Here is a 17,936-nt window from a genome sequence, read left to right as displayed (position 1 = left end):
TATATATATAAAAAAAATCTACATGGCTGGGCCGGCCTAGCTAACTAGGCCAGGCTCAGCCATAGAAGAGGTCGGGCCGATCTCGGCCCAACACGTTTTTATTTATTTCTTTGGGGTCAAGCCGGACCTGGCCCAGAACTTTGGGCTGGGCCAGATACGACCCGACCCAACGTCCACTGCATGAGCAGTGGGCGTGAATTATAATTCACGCCCACTGTTCATGTGAACAGTAAGACGTGAATTATAATTCATGCCTATTGTTCACGCAGTGAACAGTAGTAAAGAAGAACAAGAAGAGGGAGAGGAAAAGGAAGAGGAAAGTTACCTGGCGTGAGGGTGGTCTGACCGAGGAGGACGACGTGGTGCAAGCGGTGGCAACGGTGGAGAGTTGAGCCGCCAGGGTTGCTGCTGCTCGAGTTGCTGGTGCTGCTGCTGTCGCGGTCGGTGCTGCGGTTGCTTGCGGTCGGAGTGGATGAGGAGAGAGTCGCCGCCTCTACTGCTGCTGGTAAGGGTGGGAACCGCTGGAAAGGGTGGTCACTGCTACTGCTGGAGTTGCGGTGGTGGAGAGGAAAAAGAGTTTCGGAGAGAAGAGAGAGAGGGAGAGGTGGTGCAACCACCACGTGAGGTCGTTGGGTGTCTGGTTGTGATGCATGTTGTAGTGGGAGAGACGGTGTCGAGAGTAGTGGCGGCCGAAGGTGCAGCTGAGAAGGAGAAAGCAGAAAAAGATGAAAACAGGGGAGAAAGGCTGATTTTTTGTCAACTTTACACTCAATTTTCTTCTCCCTCCGAACATGAAATCTGCTCCTATTTATAGGGGTGGAAGAGGGTAATCTTGTCTTCGCCGGGGAAAAAATTCCAGCCCTTGATTTGACTCGAAGAATCTAAGACGTCGGTTCAAAGTGTGCACCTTGAACTGCCAAATTTGACAGTCCAAGGCTGCTCGAGTTGGCTACTTTAGGCCAGTCATCGGAGCGGTTTTGACGTTTATAAGTCCTGACTGGACAATGCTCGGAGATAGAGGGATTTCAAGTGGCCATTTTGGTGCATGCGTTGTCAATTTTGGGGGACAAACGAGGCATTAAATGCAACTGCAAAATTGCTACCCTGACAGCTTCACGGGGAAGATGATGAATAGTGACCAGGCGACGCGTTGCCTGGTCTTTTTTTTTAACGCAAAAACGGCGCCGTTTTGGGTTAACATTAGGCATTTTTGGCGATTTTCAATTTAGTCCTCCAGCTTCCAAATGCTTTCAATAGAATCCATAATTGACCCTAAACTTTTGATTTAATGCAATTGGTCCCTGCGTAACTTCAACTTCAGCCCCGGATTTACGTGCCTTTTGCAATATGGTCCTTGGTCTCGGATTTATGCAATTTCATCCCTAATTGATCATTAAACTTTTAATTTCTTCAATTTGACCCTCGGATTTTATCAATTAAGCCCCTTAATTTTGGCGCCTTTTACAGAAACGTCCTTGGCTGTCAATTTCTCCAATTTAACTCCTAATTGACCCCAAAACTTCAATTTTCTTGCAATTTGGCCCCTAATTTCAATCAATTAACTTGGTAAAAATTAAATTTGGTCTCTTAAAATTCCAATCTTCTCAATTAAGCCCAAATTAGGCTCTCAAACTTAATGTTTCACCAATTAAGCCGCCAAATAAAATTAAGTTGACCCATTTACAGTATAATTATGTCCTTGCACTTAATTAAATCCTTAAATTGGACCCAAATTAATTCTTAAACATAATTAAAATTTAATTTGGCCCATGATTAAATCAAATTGGCCTATTAAAAATTTAATTATGTCATTGGACTTAATTTTTATGCAAATTCGTCTCATAATCATTTAATTTAACCTTGAATTTGCATTTGTTTTCCATTTTTGGGCATAATAGGGGTACAATTAGGTCTTGTATTTCCTTCAAAAATTACAACTTGATTTTTTCATATTTTGTAGTCCTCCTTGATCTGCTTTCTCCACATTACCAGCCTTTATTTTATTTTTTTATTTTTATTTTGAAAAAAAAGTGAATTTTGGGGAATAACCCAGAATTAGGTTATGACAATCATCATCCTCATCATTATTATTATTGTTGTTGTTGTTGTTGTTGTTGTTGTTGTTGTTATTATTATTATTATTATTATTATTATTATTTATAATTTATATAGTTCACCTCCCTGTGGTTTGACCCCGGTCTTGCCAGGTTATTTATTACTTCGACACTCCTGCACTTGGGATAAGACATCAACTCTTTGATCGTGTCAAGTTTTTGGTGCCGTTGCCGTGGAGGTAAGTTATTGTATAAATTATATATTTTCATTTATTTTCTTTCCTTTTCACTTTTATTCGTTTTTCTAATCTTTGTTTCTTCTTTCTCTTTTTCTTTTTCTTCTTTTTTTTCCTGCACTTGCATGAGAGTTTGGAAACGCACATTAAGTGGTAGACTTTCTAGGAAATCCTCATCTTTTTTAGAAAACATGGCCAACGAAGATAATCAGTCAATTCATAATGAGAATAATGAGAATAATCATGTCAGAACACTTAGAGACTACATGAATCCAACAAGAACATGTGCACGATCATGTATAGTTTTCCCTCCTGATGCATCTCATTTTAATTTTAAACCAGGTATTATTCAACTTTTACCCACTTTTCATGGCTTAGAATTAAAAAATCCATACTTGCATTTAAGAGAATTTGAAGAAGTTTGTAACACCTATAATGACTTAAATTGTAGCATGAACATCATCAGATTAAAGCTTTTTCCTTTTTCATTAAAAGATAAAGCTAAAACATGGCTACAAAGTCTTAAGTCATAATCCATTTGTGCTTGGGATGAAATGCAACAACAACTTTTAAAGAAGTTTTTTCCATCTCACAACACAAACTCTTTCAAAAGACAAATCACCACTTTCACTCAAAAACCAGGAGAAACATTTTACAAGTGTTGGGATAGATATAAAGACTTGCTTAGTACCTGTCCTCATCATGGTTTTGAAACATGGAGATTGGTTTCATAATTTTATGAAGGGTTAACATCTAAAGATAGGCAAATGGTGGATTTGATGTGCAATGGAACTTTTGAAAACAAAGACCCTAATGAAGCAATGGAGTACCTAGACTTGCTAGCTGAAAATGCTCAAAATTAGGACACTACAGGTACTTGTGAGGCACCAAGTAAAACTCAACCTCATACATCTAATAGAGGCATGTACAACCTTAGGGAAGATCATGACCTCCAAGCCAAATTTGCATCTTTAGCTAGAAAAGTTGAGGCACTAGAATTAAAAAAGAGTGGTCAATTAAAATCTGTTCAAGAAATTGTGTGTCAAATTTGTGAAACTAATGAACACTCACCAATGATTGTCCAACTTTGCCTTCTTTTAATCACCCAAATTTCAGTTGGAAGAGTGGTAACAATAATGCACAAACTTCACAGCCACCATTTCAAGCACATCATAATTTTTAAAGTTCTCATGGGTATGCATCTCCTTATGTTCCCCCTCCTCGAAAAAACCTTGAGGACACTTTATATGCATTCATTGAAAAGCAAGAGACAATCAACACTCAACTTACTCAAAGCATGACAGATTTTAAAGATACTCTTGCAAAATTCACATCTGCTCTAAGTTTTCAGGAGAAAGGTAAGTTCTCATCTCAACCACAGCAAAATCCCAATGGGCAATACAATGCAAATGCAAGTAGTTCTGGAAGCCAACATATGGATCAAGTCAAATCAGTCATTACTCTCCACGGTGGTAAGGTTATTGAAAAACCAATTCTTGAACCTTGTGAGAAAGATGATGAGTCAATCTCTGAGGGTAAGAAAGGGGTTGAACCTGAACATTGCAAAGAAAAGATTGATTCCCCACCAGTACTTCCATTTCCTCATGCTATGACCAAACAAAGGGAAGTCAATCACGATTCTGAAATCTTTGAAACTTTTAAACAGGAAGAAATCGAGGACGAAAAAGGCACCGAAAATGTTGTCACGGATCATTTGTCAAAATTGATAATAGATTCGACATCTAACATCACACCATTTGATGATAACTTTCCTAATGAATCTTCACTTTCTATTGCTCCAATAACTTGGTCTGCTAATATTGACAATTTTCTTGCTTCAGGATTTTTGCCAGCTCATTGGAATACCCAAGACAAAAGAAAGTTTTTGAACGACGTGCAGAAATTTTATTAGGATGACCCTTACTTATTCAAATATTGTCCTAATCAAATATTTCAAAAATGTATTCCTGACAATGAGGTAAGTAGTGTCATTAAATTTTGCCATTTTGAGGCATATGGAGATCATTTCTGGTCAAAAAAAGACAACTGTAAAAATCTTACAATGTGGATTCTGTTGGCCCATCATGTTCAAAGACTCACATGCATTCTGTAAAACCTGTGAAAATTATCAAAAGGTGGGATTTATTTCAAAACATAGAGAGTCTTTAGATAATTTTCTATTGACTCTTAAGTCTCATCATAATGGAGATGTGCATCATGCAATTCATGATTTATGGCCTTATTTTCATAAAAAAAAACATGATCGACTTAGTCTTAGGAATCTGACTAAAAAAGACCATGTTTGTCAGTTTTTAAGAAAACTGGATGGGAAGCTTATCCCCAACCCATAGAGGGCATTTAAGTCGTTTTTGGACGTAAAACCAAGGGAAGATGTGAGCTACAATCACAACTGCTTGTACATACACATGTTTTACAAAAAAAACAAAAAAACAAAAGAGAGAGAGAGAGAGAGAGAGAGAGAGAGAGAGAGACACTCCAGTTAGCCTACATATAAGTGATATGATTGAATTTTCAATTTCTCATCTATAAAATCTTCTCTTCCTTCCCTTCATTTCTACTCAACCCATACATTCAACATATATAGAAGTGTGTAGAAATGGCAGGTTCCTCAGCTCCTAAAATAAAAAATATTTGTGTTTTTGGTGGATCCAGTCCTGGGAAAGAAAAAGAGTTTTTAAAATCAGCAAATCATCTTGGTCGGGTACTAGTTGAGAGAAAGATTCATTTAGTGTATGGGGGAGGTAGCCTTAGGTTAATGGGGGGTGTTTCAATAGCTGCATTTTTAGGAGGCAGTCAAGTTTTGGGGGTCGTCCCCAAAGCTTTATCCGAAGGGGACATCATTGGAAAAACAGTCGGAGAGGAACTACAGGTCTCCACAATGTCTGAACGACTGTTTGTAATGTTTAACCATGCTGACGCCTTCATTACTTTACCAGGTGGTCTGGGCACTTTAGAAGAGATATTTCATATTTCCTCTTAGGCTCAACTGAACATTCACTAGAAACCTATAGGTTTGCTAAATGTTAATGGTTTTTATAATACTTTACTGTCTTTTTCTTGATCATGCTGTGGAACAACAATTTCTAACATTTTCAGCGCGACAAATCCTCATCTCTACTTCTACTGCTAAGCAATTGATTGATGAACTTCAATCTTTCATCCCTATAGTTGATTCCTCTATGAGTCGACTCAATTGGTCAATCACAGAATGCCTTAAAAAGCTTAGATTGGATTTGAGCTTTAGTCTGTGAAAACTTGTGTCTTTTGGTTTTATTAATAGCATAATATTTGTGTTTTGTTGTTATATTTGTTTAAGTGTGTTTCAGGTTTGTCAATAGTTGTTGTTTCAGGTGATGTCTTCTATACTCTATCTTTCTGCCTTAGAACATTGAGGACAATGTCTTATTTTGGTTGGGAGGGGAGGGTAGTAGTTGATATTAAAAAAGGGTAGTAGTTGATATTAAAAAAAAATTAACTAACTATGTTTTCTATTATTAAAAGTATTTGCAAAACTATTGTTACTAGGATGGTAGAGTAAAGGAGGAACTTTAGTAACTCTCGAGACGCATCTTAGTAAACATTCTTAACAAGGTCTATTAGAATACTTCTTGAAATATTCAGGTTTACAAACTCTCACATTGTTATCACTTGATTCTGCTCATATACTCATTTAACAAGTATTCTTAAACCTTCATTTTCACACACACATTTTAACATATGATTGTGGGTTGCATATTGGATTATTACATTATTCATGTTCTTTTGTTAAAGGTAACAACTAAGGGAAAGGGATAGTATATAATATGCAAAAAAAACAAAAAAAAATAATAACAAATTGAATAAATAAAAAAGTAGATAAGTTTGGTTTCGTAGCCTCCTTGACTTAAGCAATTAAGTCCGAAGGGGTGTTTTAACACCTAGTACCCTAAAGTCAACTGACTTTGGAGTTATTGGCCCAGTGCTTGTTACATAGGTTAAGGAGAAAAGCTTAAGGGAATCAAACATTGCACTATCTACGTATCAATATCTGCAACCCGAGTTACTAAGCTCGTAGGGGTGTCTCAACACCTGATTCCCTAAGACCAACTGGTCTGGGAGTCATTAGCTAAAAGCTTATTACATGGGTTCAAGATACATTGTGTTATAAATTCTTGCTTTCATTAAAATAATAATAATAATAATAATAATAATCCCAACCCAAGAAAGTTAACCTTAAACATTGGAACAAAATTTTGTTTTCTTCCATGAAAAGCTCCATAGCTATGTTTTGATTTATTGAGCACAAAAGGAAGGTTTATTAATATCTTGTTTAAGAAGTATGAAGCAAATATATAAATTTAATAAGAGTTTGTTTATTTGGATAGATTAATGAAAGTTAAATGATGAATACCTTGCTTTGTGGAACTTGCAAATTGTTTTTCTATTTTAACGCTTTGATTACTAGGGACTAGTAATAAGCTGGTTGGGGGGTGTGATTAGTACTTAAAAGTGCATTCTCATTAAGGCTTTATATCATCATATTGCACTAAAGTATCATTAAATTCCTTAACTAAAGCATGTTTTATAATAACAAGTCTAATAATATAATATATCTTTAATTTATGGTAAATGCTTGTTTTTCATACAGGTATATCTCACAATTCAAAGGATTGATTGATGTGATTAACTATTGAAAGTGAAGAGACAAAAAGAGGACTAGGCTAAGAGAAGAGATGCTGGTTCAATTCCAAACTGGAACACCATTCGATTATTGGATCATAACCGGAGCTGTAGACCTTGGATTTTGGTCTGCTTTATGGATGGAAAGCTAAGACATAGACCTAAAATTTTCATGAGGAGTCCAAGACTCAATTCTGCTGTTTTCAAGTTCAAATTTTAGCAACAACGGAGAAGTCAGAATCTGTCCTGCAGCTTAGACACTGTTCGGTTTTCAGTTCATATCTTGAGTTCTAGAAGTCCAAATGAGCTCTGGTTTTTTTTGTTGGAAAGCTAAGACAATTGCCCACAGCTTTCATGGAACAAAGGGCTCAAATTCTGATGTTAGCAATGACGTTTTGGCTAGCCAACAATATCAACAATCAGCCAATAATGTCAATAACCAGCAGCCAATAATGTCAAAAACCAGCCACCAAATCAATGGTTGGCCACCAACTAAATAGTTTGTCAACCAATCAATAGTTCCAAATTTTAGCCTATAAAAGGAGGCATTTGCTATGTATTTAGTCATCTTGGTTTTCAGATCAAGGTCATGTTCTTGCTTTCTTTCTTTATATCTTTGTAATGCTTAAGTTCTGCTTTCATTAATCTCTTATTTATTATTTTCATCATAACTATGTTCTTATCTAGTTTATTTATGTTTTTCTTCTTCTTTATTATGTTTAGCTAAGTTAATTATGTCAAGGTGAAAAGGTTTCACTAGTGGTGTTAGAATAGGTATAATATAAACTCAATATGGATTTTAATGTTTATATCCAAGAAAGATTGTTATTAACATGTTTTATCTCTTTATCTTACTAATTCTTAATACCTTACTTGTTAAATGGTTCATCTAGATTTGTGTTGTATAACACTTGGTACTTCAAATGTTTGATCCTTCATAGTCTTCGGCCAACATCGTTGTTATGAGAGGAACTTGATTTGTCGTTAACATAAGTTAGCATCATGAATACCTGAAAATATTTACAAGTATGGTGTTACTTAGATAAGATGATTAATATGATCATGTTAATACTTTATAATGAGCCATTAACGATAAATCATCCGATTGGAACCTCCTTTGTGTGTGGTTTCCAGTTGAGTAATAAAAAGAGTTTATACTTTACTTATTTCTAATACTATCAGTAGATCTTCTAACCTTGACAACTATTTTTATCATTGTTTAGTCTTCACATTAGTCTTTTCATCTCGAAGTCCTCTTTAAATCATCATCATCATCCTCATCATTATTATTATTGTTATTATTATTTATAATTTATATAGTTCACCTTCCTGTGGTTCGACCCCGGTCTTGCCGGGTTATTTATTACTTCGACACTCCTACACTTGGGATAAGACATAAAATCTTTGATCATGTCAGTAATCCAGATACAAATTCTATAATAATATCTTCTCACTTCCTTACAGGTATCAGAAGGGATTGTAAAGGCTTTACCGGTTTTTGATACTTCACTTTTACTAGTTGACGTATCCCACACTAAGCTACATATTTTGCTATCTCTTTCTTTATGTTGGGTTACCAATAAGATTCTTTCAAATCTTTATATATTTTCATGATGCTTGGATGCACAACAAACTTGGATTTATGTGCCTTTTTTAAAACTTCCTCCTCAAGGGCCTTTTTATTAGGTAGATAAATCCTTATTTCCATTGTTATCATTTTGTCTTCTAGAATCTCAAAAGAGTTTCATCTTTTGATTTCATTTGATTCCTCACTTTATCCAGTTCTTCATTGTTTTGCTAACCTTCTAATACTTTATCTCTAAAAATTGATAGCACTTTAAGTTGTGCTAACAAAGACCCCTCAGATACAATTTTTAATTGTGTATCGAACTTCTTCAATTATATTACTTCTCTTTTATCTTAGGCAGCCAATTCTCCAACCACTGCTTTTTCCTTATGGCTGAAAGCATCAATAACAACATTAGCCTTCCCTATGTGATAATCTATCATACAATCATAATCTTTAATCATCTTTATACATCATCTTTGTTGTATATTTAACTGCTTTTATGACATCAAATACTTCGAACTATTATGATCCGTGAAGATTTGGACTTGTGAACCATACAAATAATGTCTCCACACTCTCAAAGCAAACAACACAACTACCAACTCTAAATCATGGATAAGATAGTTGGTCTTATTGGGTTTCAATTGTCTTGAATCATACGCAATCACCCTTCCATGTTGCATCAACACACAACTCAATCCCTTATTTGATGCATCTTTATATACAACAAAGCCTTCCAATCCTGAGGGAAGCATCAATACAGGGCTAGTTGTAAGCCTCTTTTTCAACTCCTGTAAGCTTTCTTCACATTCTCTCGACCATTCCTACTTTACTGCCTTTCGAGTTAATTGAGTCAAAGGGGTTGCTATTGTGGAGAACCCTTTAATAAACCTCCTATAGTACCCAGCAAGTCCAAGAAAACTATGAATCTCCATCATATTTATGGATTTCTCCCTCTTCAATACTCCTTCCACTTCTTTGGATCTATATATATTCCATCTCCTGATATATGCCCTAGGAAGACTACTTATTTTAGCCATAACTCATATTTACTCAGCTTGGCATATAGCTGATGGTCTCTCAATGTCTACAATACACATCTCAAATGTTGTTCATGCTCTTAATGTAAGTTTGAATAGACCAGAATATTATCTATAAATACTACCATAAATTTATCCAAATACATCTGAATGACTTTATTCATCAAATCCATAAATATTGTCGGAGTATTTGCCAACCCAAATGCAATCACCAGGAACTCATAATGCCCATTATGAGTCCTAAAAGCAGTCTTTGGGACATTAGACTCTTCAATTTTCAACTGATAATATCATGTTCTTAAATCTATCTTCAAAAACACTCGCGCCCTTTTTAGCTGGTTGAATAAATCATTTATTCATAGAAACAGGTATTTGTTTTTCATTGTTACTGTATTCAATTTTTTGTATCCAATACAAAGTCAAAAGTGTCATCTTTCTTTTTTAAAAATAACACAGGGACACCCCATGGTGAGTTACTTGGTTGGATAAGCTTTTTGTCTAACAATTCTTCTGGTTGAATCTTTAATTTTTCTAACTCTATAGTCACTATTCGATAAAGCGATTGAGCTATAAAAACAGTTCCAGGTATTATGTGTATAGAGACCTCAAGTTCTATTCTCGGTGCTTTTTAAAAGTACTTTTGAATATTAAATTGATGTTTTTTTTAGTGTTTATGATGGTTTTGATATTTTGATGTCGAAAATTAAAAACAAATAAAAAAATTATTTTAATGTATTTTTAAGTGAAAAACTATTTTAAAAAGCATCATAGTCATGGAATAACCAATTCCAAAAAGCGATATATCGAAGCAATTCCAAAACAACAACAACAAATATAATAAATAGCCAATTTCAAGACGCGATAACCCAGACACACACTGTGGGATCTTCAATCTGAGTTTTATTCAAATCCACAACACTACCATTACTTTCTTCATACTGAAATTGCCCGAAAGAACAACGGAAACTTAAAGAATCTTCAACACTTTTAACTGTCCATCAAATTCATATAATATTCAGTTCTCTTGTTTTATTATTTTTTAGACCATTAATCACGTCTGTTGCCCTTCCACGAATATCATCATCGTCATCCCACTTAAAGTAGCATATCTCATCCTTTGAGTTTATCCTCCTCATCTTGAAACTGAGAAGGGAGACATGACCAAAACCTTCTTCCAGGATTTTCATCAGTCCTTTGAGGAATAAGTAGACCTCCAGCGCACCCTACGAGGCTCATCACTGTCATTGCCCACCAATAAAAGTGATTTTGAGAATAAGAACACAAATTATATATAATTAAGATCTCCATTAATTACATTTAAGAGCACCATTAATGGTTTTTTATTCCGAAAACTTTTCATTCCCACTTCCTTCAGCATCCATAGCTTACAGTTGGGTAATGTTTTCTGTTCCAATTTTGTCATTTTTTTTTCTTAATTATTCTTCTGGATTTTCCAAGACTTGGGCTAGATAATAACACGTGTATCGATCTTTAATTTCTACAAAAATAAAATGAACTAATAAAAACATATCATTTCGAATCAAACTACAAATATTCAATTCTCAAAATCAGAACCACACAGTTATTTTTGTCAGAAATGAAAAATCTATATCAAAGACAACTTCATTGGTATTAAAACCCAGATTCGACTGCAACGTATGCCAAATTTATAGTAACTGTAGCATGTTAAAATGAATGGTAGCTATTAAGATTTGTTCACAAAATATCTATAGGTGCTCAATGAGAAGTGGAAGCGTGCTGAGGTGGGAGTGGGAGAACCTAAAATTGAAGCGAGGTAGAAGGTTATTTGGGGCCCACAATTCCCAAATGCGGCGAGACGCAGCATAGAAAGCCAATTTCTTCTCCACTATGAAACACTATTTTTCTTCTCTATCAAGTTGTAGATCTAGTTTTCATAATTTTAATCATCAAATTTAATTACTATAAAAACATATGTAATAAAAAAAAAATTACATCCATGTGTCACAATCCAAAATTTGACCTCAATTTCCAAAATATTTTCCAAAACACCAAAAAAAAATTCAAAGACAGAAAAAAAAAAGGTTACGTGAGCATAATGATAACTATGTAAAAATTGAATGATAAAAAAAATATAATAAAGATATTCTTAGAATAAAAGATCAAGAATAAAAATATTCCTAAAAGAAAGAGTATAAATAGAGAAGATATTTTTTAGAGATGAGGGGGAGGTGCCAAAATAAATACTCTGGCCACCATTAAACGGAAGAGCAAAAAATTGAGAAAAAATAAAGTGAAAGAGAAACAAATGAGGAGAGATTTTTAGGCAGAAGGTTTTGCTTCGTGAAAAACAAAATAGATAAAGAAAAAAGGAGAGAAAATTTTTTTAAAAAAAATTGAATAGTGGTGGCGCGTGGTTCCACGTGTAATAATGGTAACACGTGGTTCCATGTGCGATAGTGATAACTCGTGGACCACACATACCAATATTGTTCATTTTATCAACATTACCATTATTTGTTCTAGCTACTTCTGATCAGCCTCAATCATTCAAAGGTCAAAATCAACCCTCCTAAATGAATTTTTGAATCATTTTAGCATGTTATTGAATATTAGATTTGTGTTTGGATGTTCTTGCGTGTTTGATTTGTGTGTGCGTCGATAATTTTGTATGCAGATATGATTGTGTATGGATGCTTATACTATTCAGCATAATGTGTTTGGTGTATGAATGTGCATAACAAATGTTGTTTCATTTATATATATAAAAAAAAAACAAACAAATGGCTGGAACATTTTCATATAAAACAAGAAAAATAAAAAACATAAAAAAAATATAAAAAGTAATTGTTTGCTATTTTGATGAATTACGAGTTTGTTTTTAATTTTTTTTATTAATATTAAACATGAACATGAATCAGTAAGTTTAAGAGTGTATTTGGCGATGCCCTGCATATTCACTTTTTCATCATAGAATAAATTACTATCCTACCAGCGATTACTCTCAAAGTGACAACACAAGATTTTAAAATAAAAAATTATCATGTTTTTTTGTAAATACATTTTTGTGCGTTGCAACTCATTATCCTAAAATATTATGAGTGGATCCGAGTCGGATCAATGTAACCACACATAGGCTCAATGAACACCAACAATGCTTTTAGAGTCTATTTTGGACATCTTCAAAAGAGCATGGGTTAAAGCTCAATTTTCATCATCCATGTAAATGATTAATATGAAATTTATCAGTGAGCCTCGTATTCTTAAGAACCAACAACATATTTTTATAGAAAATAAAATAAATCATGAATAAAATTAGAAGTAAATTTAGATAATTAATAGCATGCATAGAATAAATTTAGAAAAATACATAAGAGAGATAACTTTTTATTTAAAATGATATAATAAGAATAATGTTGATCTTTTCTTCAACATAACTAAAATATAGTACATAATTTATGAAACCAGTACTTATTTTAGACTTCTAGGTTTCGTTAATTATTAGATTACATCTTGATTACTTTTTAATTTTGAAGAGTTATGTATTCATCACTGCGTGTGTGACCAAACTTAGACTAAATTATCATCCTTATCTCAATCATTGTTAATTAATGATGTTATGACGTGGATCCCACCGCTCCCCAAGATAGGAGGAGATAATGGCCCCGAAGCGGTGGAAAAAAAAATAAAAGCATAGAAGAGAAAGAGAGACCTGAAAACGTTCGGACAAAGAGAGAGTAAAGGGATGGACAGCCAAAATCGACGCTGACATGAGCCGAACTACTTGCTCCCCATTGGCCAATAAAGAGACGTAGGAAATGCAACTCTTGAAGACCCCGAATAAAATAAAATAAAATAAACAGAGACTCGTTACTATTCTCGAAACATAATCCAAGCAAGCCCTCCTTGATTCCTTCTCCGTCCTCTCATAATTTACGCCTCTTTCCTCCTCCAAGAGCCCCCAAAAAAACCTCTATTTTAAGATTATACAGCTAAGCCGAGAAAGTCTTAAAGGCTACACACAGTCACTACCACGACTACAACACACCAAGGGACCCACAACTGCTTGTTAAATGGTCGTGGATGACTATCGAGAAAAAACTGAAACACTGTTAGGCCCTCAACCAGCCAATGCTATTATTTGCTCCGCTCACTCGGAGGCTGCCTCTTCCCCTTTTCCTTACTTTTCTCCAATGAAATCTGGAGGCTGCTTACCCTCTTTGTCAATGCCACGTAATGGATACGTTAATGTTTGATCTATACAATAATCTATCTCATGAACCCTTGGATACTACTATATATGATTTCATCATCCAAGTCAAAATCCCTAACGTCACATCAGTAATTACTCCCTAATTTATCCATTAAGGTTTCCTTTTGGTTTCCCAAAATCTCTGTAAATTCAGTGGTCATACCACCGGTGATGTTGTTGCTGTAATTATAGAAACAAGCATGACACCACCTGGTGAGAGCCCAAACAACCAAAAGAATATGGCGGACCTCTCCAGCAAGAGGGAGATGAAGATCAGAGAGCAGAAACCGTGAAAACAAGAACACTGATTCTAGGACTGCTAGAGCGATCAACGATAGGCCGGGTCTGGTTGCCTTGGCGGAACAAACACTGATTTCGGTCGACGAAACACTAAGTCCAAGCGTTCTCACCCTTTACAGATGCTGGCTTTAATTAATATTCATTTATCAAAGCTCAACAGAAAGAAATAGAGTAGGGAAAAAAGCAAGCAATAAATATTAAGTAGAACTAAAAAGAAAACTAGATTGGTTTTATTCATTGTCATACAGTCATGAAGTGGAAGACACGAAAGAAAGAAGAAAACAGTACTTCATTACCATTTTCATTTTTTTCTACAAAATCTCTCCGGAATCCAATTCAGTGTAAATATAAAAAAAAAAAACTAACCCAGTACAAGGAAGAAGAAGTCTTGTATAACACCAAATTATCCTCTCCCATCATTAATTTGAACTTCAGATTCACAAAATTAAACAGAACATAGAGCTTCGCCACCTTTCTCCCCTCTCTCTTGCTACAAATCTAAAGAAATAAGTTCAATAACTTTGTTTCTCCTCCTCCATTTCCATACTGATCTCCAAATCCAGCACTATCGAAGCAAGTTGCATTCGTAGTCACCGACTCCTCCGAATTCATGGAAGGAGTACCCGGTCGACAGATTTCGGCAAACCCTTTTTGAGAAGTACTTGGGGTTAACAGAAGATCAAGATCGTCATGCCGCATATTTACTACCATCGGCTCCTCCGTCCCTTTCCTTTTTGATGAGACTCTAGATCTCGAATTCGAGAATCTAGAATGATGAATTGGATTTGGATTTGGATCCTGCAGCTTCCATATGTCCGTACAGGCTACTTCAAACTCCGATGCCTCATCTGATGGTGGAGATGAAGATGGAGATCCTCCGCCGGTAAGTAAGTCAGGCATCGGCCGTAAAGTACCTCCTCGCAGGACTGTTTCCACTGCAGCTTGGCAGACGTGCCAATTTCCAGTCCACAAAAGGCCTACAGCGCCGTTTACTGGATTCACTGTTCTACCACAAGCTTCGAATAACAAAGATTGAAACAAAGCTGAAACACAAAATCGAGAGAAACAATTTTTTTTAGAAACTATAATAAAATTTGAAAAAAAAACAAGAACAAGAAGAACAGAAACAAATGAATAGATTACTAACAAGGACGTTGGTCTTCAGGGACAGAAGAAATGAAGGACATAAGACCAGCACGGCCAAAAAACTTGGCAACGAAAACAGTAGCATGGCCTTGTGCTTCAGGGCTTTCAATCCATTGTAAACACGGACGTAAAATACAGTTCTCACTGCATCCCTTTCGAAGAACTCTACATCCGTTGCAACTCATCTTGCTCTAATTGGTTATTAATCATGAACATGAACACAGTTAGTTGCTTTGGATGCAATAAAAGAATGTGTTTGAGAGAAGAGTAGAGATAGATGGATAGATATTTAGGGAAGGTAAGGGATAAAATAAGGTTACGAGAGGTAGGAGAAGGGGGTATATATAATGGTGGAGAATGGATTTATTAATTTAATAGAGGGGAGAAGATGGAAGCTGGGTTTAAAGAGGTTTTATTTTTAACTAGGGTTGAGTCAGTTTGAAGGGGGAGTAAAATGGATTGCTGTTGGGGCGTGGTTATGTAAGATTCCAAAGACATTGGCGCGCGAACGGTTCTGTTTTTCCGCGGATGCCTGTGCCTCCACCGTCGGATTCTCCTTTTCTTTTAGGTTCTGCTCATCAAAGGGCATATTGATGGTTCCTTTTCATCATCATTTTTTTCTCTTTGGCTTCGAGTTGTTTTATCTATGGTTGAATGACTTAATCACAACCTAAATTATCTAATAAAAAAACAATTTCGATTATGAAATTGTAATACATCTCTGTTGATAATAATTTAATACAAACTTGATGAATATTGATATGATCTGATCCAATCTAAATAGATAAAAAAAAATTAATATTACTTGATAGGTAATAGATAAGATATAAATATTATCAAAATCGACTCAAAACCCAAACCAAACCTAACTCAAGACACACACACTTATCATTTAATATATCTATACACACTTCAAATGTTAAAGAATAATATAAATCATATCCTGAAACCTCACCTAACAGCTTAAACTATTAAGTTGAGATGATTATTTGATATGATATCAGACTCTTGATAACCAAGCGGTCACGAGTTTGAATCTTATCATCCCCATTTATTTAATAAAAAAAATTAAGCACAAGGTAGTATGAGTATGTGCAAGTTTCAAGCTCAAATGACTTTTACTTGAGGAGGTGTGTTAGAGAATAATATAAATCATATCCCGGGACCTCACCTAACAACTTAAGCTTTTAAATTGAATTGATTCTTTGACATGGTATCAGAGCCTTGATAACCAAGTGGTCACGAGTTTGAATCTCATCATCCCTATTTATTTGATTAAAAAAATTTAAGCATAAGATAGTGTAGCTTTGTGCAAGTTTTAAGCTCAAAGAACTTTCACTTGGCGGGGTGTGTTAGAGAATAATATAAATCATATTCTGAAATCTCACCTAACAATTTAAGCTATTGGGTTAAGATGATTTTTTGATATCAAATATTTTATTTTTTATTGAATATTAAATAATAGTCAAATAATGAATACCTATATGGATAACCAAAACTTGATGTATAGGGTATGGATATCTAAATTATTTACCCGATAAATAATATATAAAGTATAGATATATATAAACTTGATTTATGAATGTCATCCATGTATATCCTTGCCATCAAGAGAAAAAAATTTCTAATTGTTATGGATTTTTTTAGAATACAGAAAATATATCATTTGTGTAAGCTCATTAAATTTGTTTCACATGTAATAATATTCTTTATATTCAATAGGTCAATTAAGACGATAATGTTTTAATTTTTTTAGATGTTGACTTGGTTAATTAGTTTGAACTTGATTTGATCAAATTATTAAAAATCTGGTAATAAATTTTGCTAGTTCACCATCTTATTTAAGTTGATTAAAAACTCTACTCGAGTCAAGCATGTTCATTTAAATTCCTAGATTAACTCGCATGTTCAGGCAAAGTTTTAATAGAGGAGAAAGACGGTGTTGGTTTTTTTTAAAAAAAAAAAACAAAAAAGAAGAGTTGGTGTTTCTATTTTTATTAATAGAAGGAGTACTGCTACCGTGGGGCAGTGGTCACTGGTCATGGCATGCACATGGTATGGAGAAATGGAAAATATTAGTTTAGTTATTGTGGGGTAAATATGATATTTTATAATGCAGAGAAAAATATAGTATTTTTAGTGACCAATCATTGAGAAGACACTTGGCGACAAATGAGGAAACACACCCCTTGTTAGGCGGTGCAGTTTATATATAGATTAGAGAAATTTAATGGTTATCTAGACTTTATGGTGTTTTTCTCTTCTTTTACTTTATTTTCTGAAAAAGTGTGTTTAACTTTGGAGCAACGATGGAGAGACGTATTTCTTTCAAAAATATGAACAGGTCAGCAGTTTTTTTAAATTTAAAAATATTATTAAAATATTGTATTATATTATCTCCCTTAATCAAACCTACTATTAACAAAAAAAAAAAAAAAAAGCTAAAACTCCTAACGCTAATTACTTACATTTCTTAGATTCAAGGATGTATGTTTAATTTGATTGCTTTTAAAAAATAAAAATATTGAAATACCTCTTCTTGATGTGTTGATTTTTTTATTTTCAAGGGTATTTTTATTATTTTACTATTATTAAAAATATTAAATAGATAAAAATATCATCCGCCAAATCTATAATGACTAATGAGTCATATGAAAATACAAAAACATCCTCTCTCTT

General features: G+C 34.3%; 1 protein-coding gene across 1 annotated transcript; it reads right to left on the bottom strand.

Moving 5' to 3' along the window:
- Window positions 1–14,319: 14,319 nt before the first annotated feature.
- On the bottom strand, window positions 14,320–15,625 carry LOC7476419 (LOB domain-containing protein 37). Its single transcript, XM_002306461.4, has 2 exons — window positions 15,259–15,625; window positions 14,320–15,154 (listed from the first exon to the last, which is right to left on the bottom strand). Exons 1-2 carry the CDS (start codon window positions 15,440–15,442, stop codon window positions 14,610–14,612), a joined length of 729 nt encoding a protein of 242 aa, XP_002306497.1. The 5' UTR covers window positions 15,443–15,625; the 3' UTR covers window positions 14,320–14,609.
- Between the last annotated feature and the right edge of the window lie 2,311 nt (window positions 15,626–17,936).

Source organism: Populus trichocarpa, chromosome 5 (genome assembly GCF_000002775.5).
Source record: "Populus trichocarpa isolate Nisqually-1 chromosome 5, P.trichocarpa_v4.1, whole genome shotgun sequence".
Taxonomy (NCBI): Eukaryota; Viridiplantae; Streptophyta; class Magnoliopsida; order Malpighiales; family Salicaceae; genus Populus; species Populus trichocarpa.
The sequence above is the reverse complement of the archived record's forward strand: the minus strand, read 5'-3'. Positions and strand labels throughout refer to the sequence as shown.